Source organism: Caloenas nicobarica, chromosome 7, assembly GCF_036013445.1.
Source record: "Caloenas nicobarica isolate bCalNic1 chromosome 7, bCalNic1.hap1, whole genome shotgun sequence".
NCBI lineage: Eukaryota > Metazoa > Chordata > Aves > Columbiformes > Columbidae > Caloenas > Caloenas nicobarica.
In genome coordinates this window covers 3,446,634-3,469,855 of record NC_088251.1, presented here as the reverse complement: position 1 = coordinate 3,469,855, position 23,222 = coordinate 3,446,634, and the positions used below count along the sequence as shown (strand labels likewise).

The window sequence follows — 23,222 nt, the reverse complement described above, 5'->3', positions numbered from 1 at the left end:
GTCTTCCTTCTCAAAAAAAACTCCATCTGCAAACTGGCAAACATTAATTCACCACTGAAACTGGAGCTCCTAGCACTAAAAATCAGCTAAAAACCTTTGGTTTAAACTATCTGTCAAAGAGTAGACGTGGGTTATTCTTCCCTTATGGCATTTTTGCACTGAAATTTTCATTTTTAATTTGCAGGATTTATTATTTAATCTGGTGTTGACAGCTATCATTTTATCATTAAATATTACATATAGCTAAAATATTTGCCAATGAGTTACAGAGCACTCTGCCCATTAGAAACAATACTTGCCGGCTCAAATCAATTTTTCTTTTACCTATAAATCTCCGCTACTCCACAGACTTTGCTAATCGACACTCTTTCATATCTCATGCCCACCAGCCCAAAGCAGCGTGTCAGGGTTCTTGACATCACGGCCGCCACTGAAGCACCAGCACCTTATTCAGCAAGTTCAGAAAGTGCGGTCAGCAGCAGCGCTTTGAACGGCAGATACAATAATTCATCCAACATCTAGAATAATTGCGTAGTTGTCATTTGCTTCTCTGCCCAGAGTTGGCCAAAGGCAGAGTGTTTACCTCGACTGGCTGAATAACGCGGCTTTTCACAGTGTTGCCCATTCTCTGTCCAATTAGTGGACACCACGTGAGCCTCTAGATGAAGGTTTCTGTTTCTGCTTTTAAATTTGGGGTGGAAAATCCACTATATAGCTCCCCGCGTTCTCAGATGAGCAGGGACGCACCCCAGGTCTATAAAGGTAGCGAGGAGGATCTCCCAGCAAACAGGTTGCTGCTGAGATATTGAACCTTAGAGGTGATTTTTCTCCTGGAACAAAGATTATTTCAGCCGTGAGTTTCAGGGAGCTTGGGGACTAATCCTGCTGCCTGGTTTTGATGTGTTTCTCAGCCGGACACTTCGCAGGCAGCAGGAACCTCAGTCCCGGATCCGCCGTGACACCGGGACGTCCATCAGAAGCTCCCAGGTCACATTCAGCCTCTTACTTCACAGCTCATACTGACCCAGCCACGCAAAACTAATCTATTACTACTGGAAAATTTAACTAATTACAGTAAAAAAAATAAGCAAGTAGACAAACCAGACTTTTAAAATTACCCAACAATCTGATAATGCATTTAAGAGCAGCAAACAGATCGGAATTACAGCTTTAACCATAACAAAATGGCTAAACAAAACATAAATATCATTTTAACTAATCCCCTCTGCAACTTCTTCAAAACCACCCTCTTCTGGTGCCGAAAATTGGATTCCTCGGAAAGTATGTGGTCAGTCTGAGGACAGGAGCTCCCCCCAGCCACCGTGAACTATGAAACAGTGAACAATCCCCAGCGCCAACTGGTTTGAAGCGAGGAAAGTCAGAGAACCAGCTCGTAATCATTGAAATCTTACAATTAGGCAGCAATTTCCAGCCACTACAGCTCTGATCTTTGAGTAAAACACACTTTGTCTACTGGGTCATATGGTGTTTTAATTAATTACACAGTCTAAGATTTCATGTAGATTAATATGTTGTATATGCATTTCAAAGTATTTTTATCGTGTTTTAGAAACATCACTCACATTCCCAGAAGTTAAATTCACAGGTTCTGCATATGAGAGATCTATGCAGTATGTACTTCTCTGCTTCAGTGTACACTCCATTTTATTTATAGGAAATTCTGAAACAACGGAAAGTACATTACCTTAATTTAAGTAGACGAATTTAGATACTTACTTGAGCAAATATATTCAGCTAATTTTTCAGCATTTCCAGACTCTTCTCCTTGTGGAGTAAGGCCAATTTCTTCCACTATAACCAACAGCAGGAAAGAGAAGCATTGACATCATTGAGAACAATTCGGATTTACTGTCACAGGAACAAGGGTTCAAAAGGGAGACCCAACTCCATCCACACACACAAATACTTCTTCAAAAAGCAAAAAAATGAGAGCACTTGAAGTAGTAACATGCTACGAAAATTCAAATTTAGCTCTAGAAAGATATACATGAAACAAGTACGAACGCTGGGGACAGCCAAGCTGGTTTGGAGCTGTTTTTAAGCCCTAGTACCTGCAGCAGTGAAACGAAAAGCACCGTCTGTGCTGAACGGGCTGCAGTTCCAGTTTTTATTCTTTTTTGACCAAATTCTTAAAGTAGTTACCATCGCATTACAATAAAAGTCATGAAAACCCAGAAGCTAGATCCTTAGATGCAGCACGTATAGTTCTAATGTGTATATCGTTATCCATTTTCAAATATTTCCATTTATAAATCTTACCTATATTTTCTTCTAAGCACCCTTGAATAGCAGCTAACACTCCAAAAATTGTACTTACACGACAAATTTATCTAAGATTTCTTCTTTTAAACCCCAGCTTACCTAGAGAAGCTGTAGCTTTTCCAACCACATAGACTGGTTTGGAATTCCATCTTTGTTTAAGAGATTTTGACCAGGCTGAAAAACATTTAGTTTAAATTAAGCAGGCAGCAACAAAATATGAATGCTAAATGAGTATTTGGACTTCTGTTTAATCTAAAAATACAGCAAAATAATAACAACTAATACTCCGCTACGTATTTCGGCAAATCCAGATGTACACAATGAATTTTTAATGTATTTTTTCATTGTGTAAACGGCAGTCGACAACATGTTTTTAAAAGCCTAATTTGAGTAAACAGTTCTTAGCCACTTTTGTTAAGTAGCTTTTTTAATGCACGCTTGCCCTATGCCAGATCATTTATATTTTGGCATTAAGATTTTTAAAAAAGCATCAAAACTCATGGGAAAAACAAGCACATAGTACAAAGGCAGATTTAAACGTACAAACTGGTGGTTTAAAACTCAAGGCTTAGGCAAAAAAACAAATATAATCTTCTATGACAACAAATAAAAGGGTCAAAAAAATCTATTCCCAAGCATTACAGCTCTCTGAAACACAACTCCATCTTATACAAGAATATATAGAAACAGATTATATTTTAAACATACACCAAAAATAATTTATCAGCTCAGAAATAAAATGTGCCAGACACCAAAATAAAACTACTAGGAAATGGTTTTCCTCCTTCGGGCGGTAAATAGGTTCTAAATGACACATCCTGGTTCCAGCAACCTCATCCCTGTGCCTGAAATCCTAACGAGTCAAAATAGATACATTAAGTCTTCTAGTGTCTTGTCTGAAAACAGTACAGGACGTGGAGTTCCTTTCTAGTATTCTTGGGGGAAAAACGTTAGAAACTACAACAGAAAAAAAAAAAAAGAAAAATAATCCCAGGAAACTATTCTAATGAAGGAAAAAATAAATTTGTTACCTTTGAAAGGAACCCAAGTGGGAACTAAAGACTCATTTTATTGATTAAAATACATATTTTGGCAGCTCCCAAAATTCCTAATCAAGATTAGAGATGAACTCTAGAGAAGAGATTACGTTTGACCAAAGATCCTAAAATATAGTCCTCTGCTGTTGAAAATGCTAAAATAAGTGACTAACCTTAGTGTATTTACTGTTCCTCGGGAGTGTGACCTTACTCGCTGCACAGTGAGTAGTGTGACTGCACTCCAATATGGAGCAGATAAAGCAATAAACCAATTTACGTGCACACAGAAACTCCAAGCCAGACATTATAACTTAGCTTAAGAATTCAGAAGAGTTTACAAGGATTTTAGAGATCCCTGGTACAGTAATTTCTATTTAGCACTCTGCAGGATTCTCACAACTAATCTGTTGGCTTTTATGTACCACCACCTCTTCACCGCTTTTTAGCTAATACTTAATTCACTTGAGAAATTTTATATTCAAGACGAGAAATCTCTTGTTCTGTAAGACTTCATATGAATTATACAAGCACAGAAGTAGCACTGGCCAGTTTCTATAGCAGGCTCCTCTCTTCAAGGCAGGAAAGGAATTAGTGAACAAAACTAAGCACTGCAGCAGAATATTCCTTATGCGTGAGATAACCACAACTGAAAAAGGTCACACTAATTAGTAATTTGCACCAAAAGCTCTTTCCTTTCATTTTTAACAATAAAGTTAAGTGCGGAAAATCCAACCCTTATAAGCTCAATTTAGCAGGACACCTTTATGATGTCAAAAAACTGAGAGATAAAGCTTTTTTAAAAAAAGTTATATTCCAAACACCTACTGGTGGGTGAAATAAAATTACAAACTTCACAAATTACTGAACCAGAAAGACCAAAGAATATAAATATGCACTTACCTTCGTTTTTACTACTCTCTTTTAAACATATCTTGATGGCTTCTAATGCTCTCGGACTGGTAAAAATGAGGCCTCCGTAACATTCTGGATGAGAGAGCTATTTATAAACAGTAAATTTAAGAAGAAAATTTTTTTAAAAAAGTAAATAAGTTAAAAAATTAAGTCGATCAATTCTTTATAATCTTGTGAAGAACAGAACAGCTTCAAGAAATGTCTGAAATGGGCAAATATAGCACTACTATCAGTGGCCAGAGTATTTAGAAGAGAAATGTGTAACAAATCTCAAATTCTGAACAAAACTTGCACAAATTATATTAATTCTGAGAATGCGTAGGGATGGACAAGGACTCCTGTCACTGAAATGAGCTGGAAGGATGGGTGAACGACACAGGAGGTACTTACAAAATCATACGGGAGCAGAGAGTAGGAACACAGAGGGTACCACCCAGACAGCCCCTTGCCCCCAGCTCCCCCAAAGAACAGTTACAATTACTGATGGACTCTCTCAAAAATCAGTACAAAAAATGGAAAAAAGTTCTTGGGTCCCTCGTAAATGCAGATCATGACACATTCCAACACCTAACAAAGTTCAGCACTGTTGGAGATTGTCAAGAAAGGGAACCTCCCTCAGAAAACCTTTTCAACATTTTAAAATGAAATATATACATAGAAGAAAGAGCAGAACTGACTATGCAATTTTATTCCATGTAACCAGGAGATGCAATACATAATTTCAGTACAATGTAAGGGTGAACCTCAGGTAACCTCCAGTTGTCACTACAGTCTTCTAATTTTTCAATGTGACAAAATGCCCCAATACCTGTGACTTCCTATGGTCCACCAACCTAAATGTGAATTCTATCTGACCAACTTAATTCTTTAACAAGTATAAGCGGGATACTTGATGTTGTCTATAATACTGTATCGTGTTGTATACAATATTGTACTGTACACAACCCTGTGTGTGGACACACAAAAGGAGGTGCCACAAAGGGCATTATTAAATCAAGATAAGACACAGCATCCTGGCAACCATGGTCTAAATTCTGTTGACAATAAGGCAATTGAAATAATTCAAGACTTACCTTTTCAAATAAGCTTTCAAGAGATACGAATTCAAATGACAAAACTGGAATCAAAGTTGCTTCAAATCCATATAATCCTAATTCCTATTAAAAAATTTGCAGCTCTTGAAATAGATTTCAAATGGTATTTTCTTCTTTTTCAAAGAATTGACTAAGTCAGCACAAATATATCTTTTTACTGAAGTAAAACACAAAGGCATCTTATCTGTTTTGGCTAGTGAACCTACCTTGGTTTTGTTAGTTATTTAGTACTACAACATAATACTAAACAGCTGTGGAACTGAGGATTCTTACATAGCTACTGAATAGTTACAGGCTACACCAGCACATCACTCTGAGGTCCCTAAGTGACAAACGACCACCTAATCTTGCAAATATTTTTGTACATCTCTGTCATTCTTTCAAGTCAGTAGAACTACTCTAACAACTAAGACCTGCTCACACAAGTAAAGGCAGTGGCAGAAAGGACCACAGCAACAGGCGACCTCTTTTTCACAGTACATTTCCAGTATGACTACTACTATTTTTTGTAATATTAATTCTATCCCTATGAACATAATCAATATTAACTAATTTAAATGAAATTGTCTTAATATCAGTACTTTGCTGAGAGCTTTAACAGTGAATTCTGTACGAATGCCCCATAACTAAAATATTTTTTTCAGTAACCACAAATTTTCTGGTATATTTTTTCTTAGCATAATTTTAGACATGCACTCTAATTTTGATTAAGCACATTTTTCACTTGAAACAGTTAAATTCACCTATGTTGCTTAATGCATTATACTATTATTTAATCATGAAGTGACACAATTGTTTACTTTTTTAAAAGTTTACTCACTTTAATATATGGATCTGGTCCAGAATCTTTGTCTTTGGGATCCTTCAGCAACAGAACCTTCATTGTTTACGAAATAACTGCAGAAGAACTCTGAAATACAATAACGGAATTTATCTAAATTAGATCTAGAGGACTTGCTACTGAACAGTGACTTTAATAGCTCAGTTTCAAAGAAACCAGGTTGCTAACAGTTGTGCTGCTCTCTACACAATGAGTAAGCAGTTAACGTACATTCTCTGGGCATGAATATCCACCCTGATAAGAGCAACAAATAACATGCTGTCTTCAGATAATGCTGCTTAAGGGAGAAACTATAATGGAAGTCGTCAAGGAGAACACATTTTAAAGGAGAATATTTTGTAAAAGAAGTAACAACCCCTACAATGCAGTCACGTTCAGCAACATAATAAGCTCCTATCTATAAAAACTTATTCTGTTATTTTCAGTTCCACACTGTGCTCACCATAATGAATATGCAAGGACTTATGTACCAAGTGATTTAATTTGATGCATCTGGGGTGTAAACCTTTTCAAGGGGGAAAACATGCGCAGGGCAGCATTTCAAAATGTTTTTTAAAAATACAAACATACATCTGAATATAATACATGTAATATTCATATGCCTTCTTTGATATATCTATAGTAAACAAGGCAAGACTGAAAAAAATGTATTCAGCCATTAAAATGGGAGATGATAGTTCTCAGTTCCTTAAAAGTTGACTTTGGTGCTGAATTCAAAGCCTGCTACAATTTGTAAGCAAATATATCAAGGATCAAAGTGAACAAATGCAATACTACAAACAGAAACCAACTGCACAGAGCCTTAATGATCTGTGTTACTTTCCTGATCACACACTAGCAAATTCTCCTTAAAATGACTAATTATGAATATTCAAATGTAGAGAACGCCTTAAATTTTATTCATTTTGTTCATCCTCAAAACTTCATCAAAGATTAAAAAAAAAAAAAAATTCAAACAAAAATGCAAAGAGAAAAGGAGGCAGCTTCAGCCAATAGTGGACAAACCAGGATGGGGTACAAGTGAGCAGAGCTCAGGGTCACACATTCACCAGAAACACTGTGAAATGCAGGTGGAGAAAAGGACACCCAAAGCACCACCCCAGGAACTCGATATATTCTTACTCTGATACTACCTTAATTTTGTGGCTTTTTAAACTTCATTTTTTTAACCTAGCTTTTAACATGTGATGTCATGATTTAGGTGTTGGATTCTGCCCATCTTACCAGCAGACAGGGAAGGGCTCACAGGCTGCCCAGCACTCAATATCACACCGCAGGAAACGGCAGGGCTTCGCAGTTCTGAAAACACATGAAGAAGAAGAAACGAGGACTTTGTCAAGGGCTGTATTCTCAAAAAACGTAATTCTTGATGATTTCAAACTAGAGCAAACACCGAAGTAGGTCCCATCTATGGCTTTCAAGATTTAGACTCCCAAATACTCTGGAGCATCCAGTCGCTAGTAGCTTGTAGGAGGTAGGGCTGAGGGGCTTCTCAGTCACTTTAACACTCAAACAGTCTTTAAAAATCCAACATTCGTGTAAAAATCTAGTTTGCACACAGTTCTTTGTAGTACAGACTGTTGTCCTCATACTGAAGTTGCTATGTTTACTATAACTCTCCCTTCGGTGCTTACGCTGTAAGTATGATACACTTATTAGTACTCTTAAAGTTGAACAGCACCAAGAAAAATGATGTTAACTCTAACCTACCACACCTCCCTGTTTCCAAAATATATAATGTTTAATAACATTAGGAAGTCATGAAAATGGAAACAGACAGGAAAAAAAAATCCTTCCAAACGGTGTAATACCAGATATGGTTGGACTCTTGAGAGTCTCTTCCAACTGAAATGATTCTATAATAATGCTTTTTGGATAAAGCAATTTCCAAAAGTATTGTAATAAACCCCCTAGATAACATGAGAGAGTTAATTCAGGTACACCTGGGCAAAGCAGACTTCTAATTAATTACTTTAGGTAATCAGAAACCCATCAGTTTCCCATCCTATGCCTTAGTATTGTGTCAAGTAATGAATAACAATAAGAAATGGGTAAACATCCACGCTTAACAAGGTGACTTATAATAATCAAAGTAATTATTTTGTTGAGATCCTGCATACAAAATATATACTGAAACCAAAGAATAATCACAAGGTCATAAAATACAATGAACTACCACAAGATGCAACTACCTAGCTGTCTCTTGTACAAAGCAATGATACAAACCATATTTTGGGTTCAGCCATCTGGCTCATTATTATAAAGAACAAGACTGCACAGCCCTGCTGCTCTTAGAAGCCACTGGCTTATTTTCAACCCTACCAGAAGGCAGCTCGTTAATCCGCTCCAAAAAGGGGCTGCAAGTGTCCACCAGGAGACAAATGTGACCTATGGAATCTGTAAGTTTGTGCATTCATGAATAACGTGTGTTTTGATCTGCAACTACCTTCTAACTGCTTTTGGTTTTACTGCCCAAAAAATTCGCCTCTTTTTCCGCTGCTATAAACTGCCTGGACCGTTCTGTTCTTTCTGCCGTCGCGGTTCAGGCAGGTTCACGTGGGTTTGGTGATAGGTGTGACCGAACAAAAACTGGTAGAATATACCCGTTTCTGACACATCGCTGTGAATCGGGACAAAAGGCAGACAAGACCCCAAAGAGGGACAAGCACACGCAAGCACATTTTCAAACCAAAAATTTACCACTGTACATACAAAGAAGTTAAAGCTTCACACTGGATTCTTCTTGTAGGGACAAAACATACAGGGAAGTCTTTGTGACTTGCTGCAATGATGCCGGGGTCCCACTGCACTGGGAACGGTAAGAGAAATGCAGCGTTTTTACTGCTTTACTTGTGTCCTTGAGATGTTCCTGAGGAGTGCCCTACGAATAACTGAAATCCAATTTTCCAGCGAGTTTTCTCCTAAATACACTTAAGAGTCAAGAACCCTGACAAACATTCCTATTGAATCAAAGAGCATTAAGAAAAAACACACAAATAAAACAAGCAGCATTTTTCGTAATGAAGGCATTACGTCATGGCTAAAACCAGCTTGGTGCTATTTTTCTGAGGCCATAAAACTTAATTTTAAGTCCACCTTACTTAATTCAGAGGAAAGGTAATTTTAGGGCACATTGCATATTCAGAATATTCTGCTTACAGACATAATTGAAACACTTCCCATTCACAGCATCCCACAGTAAAATTCAACAACCCTCTGCCGCTAATTAAAATCTAAAGCTGATGACAATGGCTATACCTGATATTAGTAAAGATGAGCAATACTCTCTCATATTAAAAAAAAAAAACACAAACCTTTTCAGATTTTTTTGTGTAAAGCATTGTACAGAAAGAACATCTCTGTGGGTCACTCAACTTCCATTTCAAAAGCTGTCCCCAAATTAATTGTGAACTCTCTTTAACACAGAGGACAGCTTGGAAAAAGGAATAAAAGGGTCCTTTTGTTTCTTGCTGCTAAGTGACACCAAGAGCTGCAAAATACATTAAACTTTTCTAATACTATTCATATTACAATAAACTGTATGGTTCAGAAAATAAGGTTTGATTGCCAAGTGCAAAAGGAATTGTCTGTTCCATCATAAATGTAAATGGAGATGAGTTATAAGACACAATTGAGATATGATTTAAAAAAAAAACTGTAAAAATCCCTGGGCTAGGATTTTTGATGCTGTGCATTTCTTACTAATATTCTTTTACTATGATTAGATGGGTTTAATAACCAGAGAAGAAAAAAAACTGTAAGGCTGCCATGAAGCACGGTTCAGAAATCTACCACATTCAGAGATGATGTAATACATGTATCATCGAGTAACAACAACGACAAAAGATTTGAGAATAATTCCTACTATTTGGGTGTCTATGTCACAAAACAATAAAACTGGTTCTTTGGCATGGCAATCCAGAGAAGAATAAAAGGACTTGGACCCTTCCACCGCATCATGGATTTTTACCAAAAGCAATGTTAGTAATTAATCTCATTCTCAACTGATATAGTTCCAAAAATAAAATGTAAAACTGTATATAGGTACAGACTGCATCCCCACAGAGGCAGTTTTACTGCAGCAGTAAAGGGCTTTGCCAATATATCTTTTTCGACACTGAATTATTTCCCTGTGTACCAGTATTCATATTCTGGCAATAAGCTACGTGCTCTTAGAACAGACGTAGCTCTCAAAAAAATAAACACAGACATGTTCTACACTTTAAAGGGACATGCAAATTCTAACCTATTTGGATTGTGTCTATAAAGCTGAAATTACATCCCAGGCCCTGTGCCTTGCATTTCTTCCAGCCGGCAACAGTGAACGCCCAGTCGTCTTCTTCAAATGACCTCATTAACAGCTACGTTTCTTCATTAACTAGACATGAAGACTTAAATGGAACACGGTCCACATGAATGAGGCTCAAACATCAATGGCCACTTCTATACTTTTAGTGCTTGGGATTTTTCAACACATTTTCTTGAACTGTATTTTTTGTAAAGGCCACATTTACATTGTGTTTCCTGCATTCTACTTCACTGCCTTTTCTGTTTGTTTCTGTTCTGGAATTCTCTATAACTAGTTGGAGAACTGTTTTGTTAAGCAAGCAGTAAGCACTTGGTTCCTTTTTAATTTAGCTTTCAGTAATTTGAGCAGTGTCAGAGATGCTCAGGACAGACTCACAGGCCCCAGCACTGTATTTCAGACCCTGTTTACCTCCCTTTTCTTTACAACAGCGCAACTCACAGGTTCAGCAGAAACAGGCCAAGAACAGCGGCGGCGGGGGCAGAAGAAACACGAGGATGCCTGTTGCACGGGACAATTATTTTTCTTGCTTTAAACACAGGACGCTTCAGCAGGGCAGGGAGCTGCAAGAATTAACACGGATACACACTGCCACATATCGTTTTCAAGTATATTTTGTAAGGAGCCATTGAAGGAGGAATGTTGTTTTTAGAACTGATCTGACACCTGACCCCAGAGGAGGGAAGGACTGAGAGACATCAGACTATGAACCCTCAACGTGAAACAAAGTCTCTTCCAACTAATCCCGGAGCGCAAACTGATGATTGTATCCAGAAGTTTAAAAAGTTAAGCTAGGGGGAAGGGTAGCCAGAGAGCCAGGAATCCATACTTTAAATAAATCGGTAAGGGGAAGGGGGCTGTTAGAATGAGATGAACAAGACAGGTAAACTGAGGCACGGTCGGGTGGTCTGTAAACCCTGCAGTACCAACCGGTGGGGCACAGGGGAGGGAAACTGCGGCCGGGATCAGGGTGACAGAAGAAGGGCTTTTTGCCTTATTCCATGTGCCTACCATTTGCTACAACACCCAGTTAATCGTTAATAAAATATGCTTTGCTGAGAGATCTGCCTCGGCCTGTTATACTGGCAAGGTAATTGTTTCTTACAATTTTGAGTCCCGGCAGAGTCCGGATGACTTTCCCAGAATATTCTCACAGAGTGTCAGGGGTTGGAAGGGACCTCGAAAGCTGCTCCAGCCCAATCCCCCCGCCGGAGCAGGAACACCCAGATGAGGTTACACAGAAGGTGTCCAGGCGGGTTGGAATGTCTGCAGAGAAGGAGACTCCACAACCTCCCTGGGCAGCCTGGGCCAGGCTCTGGCACCCTCACTGAGAAGAAGTTTCTTCTCTGTTTTAAAGCAAGTGGCATCAGCAGCACAAAGCGGGGGAATCCCGGTGTTTTTTAGGAACGTGTCTCCCCGCACCGCTCTCCACACGCCCCGGGTTTCCTCCCCAGCTCCCTCACCCCTCCGCAGTTCAACCTTTCCCTGCGATTCACGCACGACATACCCAGCTCTGCCGCGCTGCGGTACCACACACCGGAGCGACCCACTGCGAACCCCGCTCCGCCCGGCTGCAGCCCGCAACAGCAGGCCCGCGCCGCCCCAGCTCTCACCTGCGCGCAGGGCCGGCGGCCGGGCCGCCCCGAGCGGCCACCGCGCCTGCCCGCGCCCGCTCCCTCCGCCGCGGCCTTCCGGCTGCGGAGCGCCTGCGCGCCAGCCCAGCATGGCCACGCCGGCCAAGCGGCGGGCACAGCCTCAGCCCCCGGCCGGGGAGAGCGGCTCGGAGTCGGGGTCGGAGCCGGAGTCGGACTCGGAGGAGGAGGAGGAGAGGATCGATGAGGTGAGCGGGGGAGCGCGGCCTTCGGGCGGCGCGCAGGGCCTGCGCCCGGCCTCCCCTCACGGGCCCCGGGTGACCCCTCTCAGGGCCATCCCCTGACACACCGCGACTAAAATCAGCTGGAAAACGCTAGAAATAAGGAGCCGGGCTCAGGAGGCCGTGGCCGGGGGCTGCTGGGGAGTGGGGTTGTCGCTCTGTGCAGCCGCTTGCGAGGCGCTGGTGGGTCGGGCCCAGCGTGGGGCCGGGGGCTCCGTGCCTGTGGTAAAGTGTAGGGGACGTGTTAGTGCACGCCGTTAATCGGTGAGGTAATATTCACTCAGTTAATTGTGGGAGAGTCGTCTTTTTTTTGGTTTTTTGGTTTTTGGGGTTTTTTTTCTTTTTTCTTTTTCTTTTTCTTTTTTGAATGTTGGAATCCCTGAGGCCACAGTCACTTGAACACTCCTGGCCCTTGGGTGTGTTCTGTCCACATCCATTCTTGTGTGGGACTGGAGGCAGCCACTGGAAAATAATGCTTTCAACACACAGGATTTGTTCTAATTTCCTTTTCCTAGAAGAATGGGTGGAGAAAAAAAAAAGAAAAAGAAAAAACACTAGATCTCAAGGAAATAAAATTTTAATTTCTTTTCTGAGTGCTCTCTCTTTGTGTATCTGCACCTGGACATATGTGCAAATGCGTTTATGTAGTTGTGAAACAGAAAGCTGAGGGAGGAGTCGCCCTTCTAGGAAAGGAAGAGATATGTGCTGACTTTGAACCCTTATTAAAATCCTCGGGTGATAAGGCGATCTGTCATTTTCACAGGGTTTAGAAGGGTCAAAGAACAGAAGTATCTGTGGGTTTCAACTCGGTACATTTGAAATTAAATATTTTGCTAACTTGATTGTTTTCGCTAGGGTTTAACTTCAAGTTAATTATCTTCCTTTTTCTTAGATGAGGCCTTAGTTAGCTTATGTTAGCAAATAAAACCAAACAAACCCTGCCTTTTAAAAAAAACCGTGTCGCGTTAAGAACTCAGGGTTTAATTGTGTTATCAGTCATACTAACACGATGGAAAAGCAGTTCCAGTTTGCTAGAAATGCATGCCATGTTAAATGGATACTTAGTTTGAGCTGACATGTTTATGAAGTTCTTGACTAGCTCTGTTAGTACTTTGTGTTCTGTTCAGTGTTTGTAAACTGATACAAGATGTTGCACTAGTGTCTAAACACTGGAGTTAAGGCTAATGGCAATAATACTTTTTTTTAAGTGCTCAGCATTCCTGCATATTATATATATATAGTATTTATATATATATTGTCGTGGTTGTGGATGAAGTTTCTTCAATTTGAGGATGGTTTCTGTGTATCCCGCACTCGTGTGCACTGCTGTGTTTTATTTGCAATTGTCTATGTACCAGATAAAACTTGCAATATAAATTATTTGAATTTAGTAGTCCAGCTTTAAAAGATGATATATCATTATTACATCTGTTTCAGTTTGGGAGTCTTGACATAAAGATTTATCGAGTTTCCCTCAGTCCTTGTATAGACACCAGGGTGCACGTTGCTAATATTAAAGAAATGTACTGAACATTTTTAACTGTACAAACTTAGACATTTGTACGGTCATGTACTTAAATGGTATACGTTTCTCTGTAATTCTCAGCATTTTTATTTTTGCTGTATTAGCGTTTCCTGTCACCTCTTTCTACTTCAGGTGGTAAAAGGACAATACCTTCATTTATGCAGATGTTTTCGTTATAATAATGACCGTGTGTTAGTTCTGTCAATCTGAGAACAACAATACGATCACCAAATGAGGCCTGGTTTCTGCGAAAGAGCTTTTCTCACTGCTGTATCGTACGTAGCAGAGTATTGTTGCACAGTAACGGGACAGGACACGCCAAAATATATGATGAGTCTTGACTTGCTTTGTTTTTTTAATAGATGAAAGATGGAAGGTTTGTGAACTCTCATACCAGGGTGTTATTTTGGGTAGTGGAAAAGCCGTGAAGCAAAACCAGTGTTAGAACATCTAGTGCTTCTGTGGTTTATACCAATTTTATGGCTGTGATTTGCACAGCGTTCAGAACCACTGTAAACTGTGTTTTGTTCAGAATTTACTGGCTTAATCATTCAGTGGGAGCCTTGAATTTTAAAGCATTTAAAAGGTTCCTGGACACCAGGAATGGACGGTGTGTGCACCAAAGGTACAGTCTGTTTTCTTATATAGGTAGCTTCTAAAGTAAATAATGTGTTCTTGATTACCTCTATAGAGCTTCCTTGCTTTACTAGACCATAGAAGAATATCCGAACAAGTCTCGTGACTTTTATTACCCTCCCCCAAGTGCCTATATACCTGTTTCTTACATCGTAAATGAGCCTTTAACGCTGTTCTCCCAGTGGACAATAAAGACCATGACCTCAATATGGGCTTGGAGGGAGTTATGGTCTTAACTGGTGACAAAAGTTAGGTTCAGTTATTTAGATTGTTCAGAAAGTGGAATCCAAACTGACAATTAAATGACAAAGTAAATTTGGATGATCTCGAGGAGTGGCTCACAGAAGAGCAGGTAGGCAAGGCAATCTTAGCAGGCAGTGCTATTAACACAGAATACCAGTAAAACTGTTTGGTGGGCACACAGTGCTTGTTCTGGAAGGAGAAGCAGGAGTTCACATTCTGGTTTTGCTGTGACTGAATCTCATCCTATGCCTACTGAGCAGACTTCCAGAGCGGAGTTAATGATACCATTAGGATTTGAGGAAATAGCAGAAGTATGGGTTTGGATGTAATTATTTAAATGTCCAGAGCAATCTTCATCTTTAGCCAAGGCATTACACTCCAGTCCTGCAGTTTTAAGAGTTTAACTGCCTGGATCAAGCCTCTCTACAGTAAAAACCTATTTGGCTACAGTAAACATAATTGTGTGAACCAGATTGCAGGAATAAAGCATAAAGGTTTGTTCACAGCACAATTTGTAAGTTAGTTTTAAAAAGTTATTTTCACAAATGCTCTCTAAAGATTCCAGAAGAAATGATAACTGTAACAATTGCTGAGATTACTGAAATATGGAAATAAGTTCAACCTCTGATGTTGGCCATTACTTATCTTCAAATTTCCTATAGCTTAGCTTTGTTTTGATATAGCTTCTTGCAAAGTATGTTTGATTTTTCTCTCTTTTACTTCTTCATAGGAAGTGAATATTGAATTTGAAGCACATTCCATGTCAGACAATGACTACAGTGGGATAAAGAAATTACTACAACAGGTACTTTGACTTCTTCTTAGCTTGGTTGATATGTCCATTAATAAATAACCTCTGAAGAGTTACACAAAGTCATCAGTTCACATTATCTGTATTGATTCATACTTTACTGCACTTCAGCTCATGAAGATTAAAAAACTACAGCCACAGTGAACATGTGTCACCTTCACCATGGTTTCAGGAACTTTATCCAATGAACTGCAGGGCTGTTCTTCCACAGTGGGTAGAATCTTCCCATCTTTATTGTGTCATTTGGTGCCCAAAAAACTTTGTTTGATGTTAATCAGTTTCCTGGAGGGTTTTTGGTAAATTACAGGTCTTAAAAACCAGACAAACAAGTAATGCACAAGCAAGCACTTCAAGGAGCTGATTTTTAGTCTTTACAGTATTATATTGAAGGAAGTTAAATAAAAAAACTCGCTACATGGATATTAAAAATGGAACAGTGTTGCATCACAACTTAGTAGAAAATAAAGACAGTAATTTCTCTAAGTGGCCCATGATATATCATCAGGTCTAAAACTTCTTCCTACTTGTTTCTTATTTTCCAGTTGTTTCTAAAAGCTCCCATTAACACGGCTGAATTAACTGATATATTAATACAACAGAATCATATTGGAAGCATTATCAAGGTAAGACAGAATTTACGTTTGTAAATGAAGTACAATACTTTTTTGTTGAAATGACATAACAGACTTTCAGAAGGGGGTGCTGTCTTTGTTATTTAAATGCTTTCTTGCTTTTTGGCTTTGAGAATAAATCTTCTATGGGAGCTGAAATTTTTCGTGCCTACTTTCAACCAAACAAGGAATTTGACTGATTATTTTACGTGTGGAAGGCATTTCACTTTTCTTCCTGAATTATGGTGTAGTAGAGTAATAGTGCTGTAAATGCCGTTGAAAAGTTTGTTACCATCTCCATAAGAAGTAGGACCTTGTGATTTCCCTATATGTGGAGAGAGATAAATCAAAAATGTCCTGCATGCAGTTTCCTTTTGTGCAGAGTTCTTTGGGCATAGATAAGGATCCCAGAATGAATTCTGAGCAACTTATGCCGTGGCACTGGAGCACTCTGCTGAGGCTCCGGAGTGACTGCTGGCCAGGGAAGCTGTTCAGTGCTGTAGGGTGCTCAAGATGCCATGGCCATGCTGCTTTCAAACCCAAAAAAGCTGCCCCCACATCACAGTTGTGCTGTTGTACCATGTTGCATGGCATCATTGCTGTACATTCATTTTTTGTCCTGTGCCAACAGTTTTTCCACCTGAGTCTAATATAATCCTTATACTACAACTGCATGACCCCAGTTCTTTCCCCAAGATTTTAATCGCAGAGTTTTGTTGAGCTTTTTGTTTCACTCTCTATCAAAGCTCTATTGCTCTATGTTTTTTAAGACTTTGCAGGTTTATTTCCTTACATTAGAAACTGAAGAAAAATGGTTTTGCTTAAGATACTGCCATCCATTGTACTGAGATACTGCTTATTATATTTAAGCTATCAAATTTTAGTGTCTCTTGAAAGATCCTGCTGTAGAAGATACATGACCTGGCTCTCTGTATAGCTGGCTCTAAGTACACAGACATTTAATGATTCGGCGCTTTCATAACCGTAACCAGAATTTGTAGGTTGCCTGTTTGTACAGATTACCTAGATGGTTGTCATCTGCCGAGCATCCTCTGGAAAGAAAAACATTTCTTGCTGCAGAGAGTGGAAATAGAATGTCAATGTGAGTTGTTGCTTTTTCTTTCATTAACTAGCAAGCAGAAGTCCAAGAAGACAGTAGTGACGATGAAGAAGATGATGACGAAGTCTTTGGTTTTATAAGCTGCTTAAACTTAATGGAAAGGAAGGTTGGTACTCCTCATTAACGTCTAGACAGTAATAAGTGAGTCTGCATCCTGGTTTTTTGCCTTGTGTAAAAAGCCTAGACAACTGGATCAGGATTTTGAATCCCTCCATAGAGGACTGTGGTCTTAAAAGCTGCACATCACTCAGCTTTCTTTTGAATCTAGTCCCAAATAACTTGTTGAAGGTCAAACATAAAGCAAAGAGTAGAACAGAGAGTTAAAACTGGGTCTAATAAGTAGTCCCAGGGTAACCGAGCTGTCAGCCTCTTGTATTTCTTCACTTTCATCTTTCACAGCTTTTGAGTTCTGCTGTTGAATGTACTGATGTTGCAGCTCCTAGCTGCGTTCCTGTCAGTTAGGAACATTTGTTTGCCCTCAGCTTCAGGACTGGTAAATAAATTCAGATAAATTGTACAGTGCTTTAGAAACTGCTTAAGGAAGTTGCCAATAGGCCTGTAGAATATTCACCTGAAGTTCACATTCGAGGTTTTCTTGTGTAAATAGTTGTTCTGTAATGTAATGAAAATATACCTTTCTATTCTAGGGTACACAGTGTGCTGAACAAATCAAAGAGCTGATTCTAAGTCGGTGTGAGAAGAGCTGTGAGCAACATGTAGTTGAACAACTGAATAAGATCCTAAATGACAGTACTAAGCCTGTGGGTCTTCTACTAAGTGAAAGATTCATTAATGTCCCACCACAGATTGCTCTGCCCATGCATCAGCAACTTCAGTAAGTTTGGGGTTTTTGACATGATGTTGAATAGTACTTTTTCTTCAATTTTTTTCAGAAATCTTATTTATATAGAGCTATGTTAAGACAGGTGATACTATATATATAAGACATGAACAGAAAAAAATATTTTCATCTCATATAAGATCTTCAGTAAATTTTAAAATATTTTTTATGTCTTTATGCTTTTCAAACTCTCTAAACTTCAAGATAGAGGGAATAATTTAAGAATATGTGCTGTTCTATTGCAGAAATGGTTGTGTGTATATTGTAGTTTATCTTTGTGCTGCAGATTATTTTCATATTGATCTAGCAAAACTTAAAAATGAGAACTTTTTGTAGCATGCTGATAATGAGCAACTTGAATGTTTCTGCTCATGTGTTAATGTCTGGCTCTGGAATGGAAGATTTGGATTGAGGGATAGGAGTTTTGGCCCATGAAAACCATATGCAGCGTTTTGAGTAGTTTCAAGTAAATGAGTGAAGGAGGTTAAGTGCTGGTTGATCTCTACCCATTCATGGATTTATATCATACACTGGGTGACAGTAAGTAAATAAATCCACTGACATGCAGCATTACATTGTTTTAGTGCCATGTTGAGAACCAGGAAATTGTGTTAGATAAGGAGCTCCAGTAATTAAATGAAGGGTTTTTTTCTTCTTTTTGCTCATGGAGGTAAGATTAGAAATCAGAATAAGTTCACTGCTGTCATGGCTCATTGAAAAAATAAAATAGACCTTTAAGGAATTGCTACTTTGATATGGAAGAAAACATGTAGATAGGGTTGGTCAGGAAGGTTTTTAAAGCAAGCAAGCCCTGGCTTTGAGGTTTACCACTAGTACAGCACTTGTCACAGCTCCAATTCAGGTCTCAGCCTCTTTCACGTAAAGATTTTGCAGTGTTGCAAAGACAACATGTTTAACACAGGGGTGGGCAGGAGTATCTTCTGGCTTTTCAGTTGTAGTTCCTCATGCAGGTGATAATGTGATGAATATTCAGGGGAGTTGCACTTAGAATCATTTCCAGACCCTCTATCATGAACAAGATTCAGGGGAAAGAGGGTTATATTGTGAGGTGTGGAAAGACATCCATATTTTTATTGTTTTAAAGGCAAATTGTATGTTTAAGTACTATGAATGTGTGTGCAAAATCTATGTTCTGTGGCACTCGTAAAAGAATAGGCTGCAATGTGAATATCCTTTCTATACTAATACATTATAAAGTTTACTTATACACTTGTTGAGGGTTTAAATTGTGTATGTAAACATGTATTTTTAAACTGTATGTGTAAACATTTATTTATCTTCAGGAAAGAGTTGACTGAGGCACAGAAAACAAACAAACCTTGTGGAAAGTGCCACTACTATCTCCTTATCAGCAAGACCTTTACAGAAGCCACAAAGAGCAATTCTAAGAGGAAGGAAGGGAGAAGTCAGCAAAAGGAAGAATTAATGTTTGCAAATGCAGAGGAAGAATTCTTTTATGAGGTAACATGTGATGCTTTTAATTTAAAATGTTTATTTTTCTTTACATATCAGCAAAAAAGGTGTTTCACCTTAAATTCAGGGGGGCTTTCAAAAAGATAAGGTCACGTATCTTTTATATTATATTTAGGGGTTTTTAGAATAGTATTGAAAGATGAGTAAGCAACCTGGTTTTGTATATTGAACACAACACCTTTTGTATTTAGAGAATCATGGAGACATGTGGCATCCATAAGTCCAAATGATTAAATTAATCCTCTGTGTTGGTATGAATTTACTAATATGTTATTTGTATCAGGTCCCAATTAACCTGACTATAAGCTGGTTTGGTGTAGGTTCTACCTGTGGCAGCGTTACTACCTGATAGGGTCTCCAGTGCTATGAGGATAAAAGAAAAATTCAAATAATACCTGAAATAAGCAGAGACTTCAGGAGAAAGATCAGGTGTTACTTTGTTTTGAGGCCAGTGTCTTGGCCTCAAAGAATTAACAAGCTTTATCTTTTTCCTCATATAGCAATGCTGAACAGATTGAACTGAACGTAATAATTGGCAGACTTGTTGAAATATGGTCAATGAAGTGCCCAGATTTTTAGTATAATCGAATGCCTCTATGTAGTTAGTCCTGTGTCAGAAAAAAAACCAAACTGCTGTTGAGATTTTATTTATTTTTGGTAATGCAGTTCAATGCATTTCTCTCATTTCTCTGAGGGCTCTTCTCATGAAACTTAACAGATGTAAAGCTCTGCATTTGTGACGTTGTTGTTGTATTATGTGGAAAGATGATTTATCTGTTTGCTTTTGGATACCTGTTACTTTTAGAAAATGCTCAGAATAAAACGCTTTTGAAGATCCAGCCAAGTAGCTATCACTCCCCTTTTGTCTCTCTTCTACTCAGGACAAATATATCAATAAAAAGTGCCTAAATACTGAGATGAATATATTACTTCCTATTTTGTGAGGCAACCCACCTACACAGTTCTGCTCTTCACAAGCCAAATCAGGAGAGGGGAAGATGCAGGAAATGAAATTAAAAATGTACTTTGAAATGCAAAGAATTTTTCATTGTTCTTTATTTTTTTCAAAGCTTTAAAAATATTATTCTACAATATTATTGCTTTGTCAAGAGGCCATTATTTTTTGTTTCTGGCAGTGCCTACAGGCTAGGGCACTTGCATGTGTATCGTATGGTTAACAGCAAAGATTTCTGTGTGTAATCGTTCATGACATTCTCTGTTGGAGGCTATGATATGGCTGTAATTTTATTTCTTGGGAAGAAGAAAAATTTAAGTGGGTGAATTCATTGTGGGCTGTCGGGAATGCTATTGCAGCCTTTACGCGGTAACAAGTTTGGGATTTTCTTTTGTGTTCATGCCACAGCAGCTTTACCGACCGAACTTGTACTCTATGTAAACGTGTTGTTGAAACACTGAAGGGGAGAAGCCTGTGATGCCCGTGTGTCCGCGTGTGTGCCCGTGTTCTAGAAGGCCTATTTTGTATTTATCTCTCTTGTTATTTTGGGTGGCATTTTAGAGACTAATTGTGTGCTTTTATCTAAATTGCAATAATTTTCAGCTCCGGGACAGACTCAAACTGAACATGTTTTGTTTTGGTTTTTTTAACAGTCTTTCTAGTGTTTTTAACCAATTTATTGTAAACATTATGGAGGATATTAGATTAAGTGTGTCTCTGTATTTAATAATGTATATGTGTTAAATTAGTGTTGGAGTGTATATCCTCCCTGGTCACACATAACATTAATTAGGTTGCCATGAAATAGTATTAAATGCAGTGAGGCAGACACTTAGAGCCGTATAAACCAGAGAGAAGCCTTTTTGTGCTTGTCAGTTCCCTGTGCTTTATTCTGTTCCTTAAAATGTTAGTGAGGGAGCAGAAGAGTTCTGTTATAACCAGACTTGAAATTGATTAAAGGTTTAGGGCCTTCATTGTTCAAATTGTTTGTTGTCGAGCAAAACCACTCAGTTAATTTGATGGTTCTTCCAAAAGTAAATTTACAGCCTTGAGATAGTAAATAGCGATCCTAAGGGGAGACTGGATCTTTACTTTCCCTGTGAAGGGAAGAGGTTAGATAAGATTTTCTACTTAGGAGTTCTGTTCATGCTTCTTAATCTGACTTGTGCGAGGACTAGAAACATTTGCTAGGAAAGTTCTTCTTATGCATCAGGCATTTTGTCTTGGAAAGCTAATCAAAAGGGACTGTTCTCAGTATATATCACTGAAAAGAAATAATGCACGTTAAGGACAACCTACCTATTTGAAGAAGCAACCTTGATAAATCTGTCTTTCAGTGGCTACAGCCATCTAAAGGCTTTCCAAGAGCTTTTTGAAATTCTGCTCAGGATTCCTATTAGTGCCCATCCCCTTAATATGGACTTTCTACTGGCAGTGTAAAGGAGGGGATTATTGTAGCACATATTCTTACGGGCACGTTAAGTTTTAGGACTCTGAGCAGTTTTAGAGTAGGCCACGAAAAGAGCAGAGTGTGTTCATTGCTACAGGCTCTCTACACGTTGCCCACACCGAGCTGTCATCTTCAGTCCAAGTTCTGTGCTACCTGCGTGTTCTCGCTCTTCATTTTGTCTGGGGTTTGCCTGATCTGCCTGTTCTTAAAATTACACAACTAGTGGTTTGCTCTTGTTCCAGGGTTAAATGTCTAGTAAGAGCCTGATATTCCTGTTAGTGGTCAAGGATCCCTGCTAGTTGGCACAACAGCTTCTAAGGATTGACATTTCTTAATTTGATAACATGGAATGAGAGTCTGTTTTAAAACCATCTAAAATGATGCACAGTAACCATATAAAGGGGGCATTGATTTTTTTTTTCCCCCCATAAGGTCTTTTTCTGATATTAAACTATAATGATAGCAAACATTTTAGAAATTAATATGCATTATATAAATTCTGTGAAAAGCAAATAGTTTAAAGCACCTGGTAGTGGATTCTCTTGTATGCTGTTTTGGTGGGCCTTTTGAGAGGGAAGAAAATGGCTGCTTAATAAGCATCTGCATAATAAGTTCATTATTTTTACTTGTTTAGATGGTGTATTATCTTCATGCTAATTAAAAATTTTAATCCTAGTGCATTTATTTTTGTTGTTTAGAAAGCCCTTCTGAAGTTCAGCTACTCTGTGCAAGAGGAAAGTGACACCTGTTTGGGTGGCAGATGGTCTTTTGATGATGTACCAATGAAACCTTGGCGGACTGTTATGATAGTTCCAGCTGATGGAATGGATGTAATCATGGAGAAACTCAGAGACTATCTCTCACTCTGAACTTTCCTGGAGACACCGTTTTTTATAAGGCAGCCATGCAGAACTGTGACTTCACAATATTTTCAGAAGACTGCAGTTGAGTTAATGGAATTGTGCTGCTCAAATGCTTCCTCTGTACACTTAGAAGACAAGTAGGTGGTACAACGGAAAATATCCATCAAAGTAATATTTTTAAATATAGTATGTTATTATATTTTGGTATCATCATTAAGCAGTCAATAAAAACCCAATGTTACAAGGAAATGTGAAGATCTGGTCAATGTGTTTACAACCAAACCTAAGTAGTATATTTTTGTTACAAAAGAATGCATGCAACTCCTT

At 38.7% G+C, this 23,222-nt stretch overlaps 2 protein-coding genes across 7 annotated transcripts in view; one reads left to right on the top strand and one right to left on the bottom strand.

The window, feature by feature from the left end:
* The window catches only part of UROS (uroporphyrinogen III synthase), a 17,950-nt gene extending 5,796 nt beyond the window's left edge, over window positions 1–12,154 (bottom strand). For 2 of the 6 annotated variants that reach the window (XM_065638791.1, XM_065638797.1), the window contains exons 1-8: window positions 11,981–12,123; window positions 10,915–11,036; window positions 7,392–7,466; window positions 6,147–6,236; window positions 5,306–5,389; window positions 4,221–4,317; window positions 2,383–2,457; window positions 1,738–1,812 (exon numbers count right to left, since the gene is read on the bottom strand). In XM_065638791.1, coding sequence (XP_065494863.1) covers window positions 1,738–1,812; window positions 2,383–2,457; window positions 4,221–4,317; window positions 5,306–5,389; window positions 6,147–6,209 — 394 coding nt within the window. In that variant the 5' untranslated portion in view covers window positions 6,210–6,236; window positions 7,392–7,466; window positions 10,915–11,036; window positions 11,981–12,123. Of the gene's footprint in view, window positions 1–1,737; window positions 1,813–2,382; window positions 2,458–4,220; window positions 4,318–5,305; window positions 5,390–6,146; window positions 6,237–7,391; window positions 7,467–10,914; window positions 11,037–11,980 lie in introns of all 6 variants that reach the window. The other 4 variants (XM_065638793.1, XM_065638794.1, XM_065638796.1 and 1 more) reach the window with 4 other exon arrangements.
* On the top strand, window positions 12,140–23,218 carry BCCIP (BRCA2 and CDKN1A interacting protein). The gene is made up of 7 exons (XM_065638790.1): window positions 12,140–12,313; window positions 15,481–15,555; window positions 16,104–16,184; window positions 17,306–17,398; window positions 17,940–18,127; window positions 19,438–19,615; window positions 22,731–23,218. The coding sequence occupies exons 1-7, from the start codon at window positions 12,197–12,199 to the stop codon at window positions 22,899–22,901; spliced, it is 903 nt and encodes a 300-aa protein (XP_065494862.1). The 5' UTR covers window positions 12,140–12,196; the 3' UTR covers window positions 22,902–23,218.
* Window positions 23,219–23,222: the final 4 nt, after the last annotated feature.

What these genes read in the sequence shown, in the direction of transcription:
- BCCIP (XM_065638790.1), top strand. Translation starts at nt 12,197, where the DNA reads ATGGCCACGCCGGCCAAGCGGCGGGCACAGCCTCAGCCCCCGGCCGGG. An exon ending in AGGAGGAGAGGATCGATGAG is followed by an intron (nt 12,314 to 15,480) that starts GTGAGCGGGGGA and finishes ACTTCTTCATAG; the next exon opens with GAAGTGAATATTGAATTTGA. An exon ending in CCCATGCATCAGCAACTTCA is followed by an intron (nt 18,128 to 19,437) that starts GTAAGTTTGGGG and finishes ATTTATCTTCAG; the next exon opens with GAAAGAGTTGACTGAGGCAC.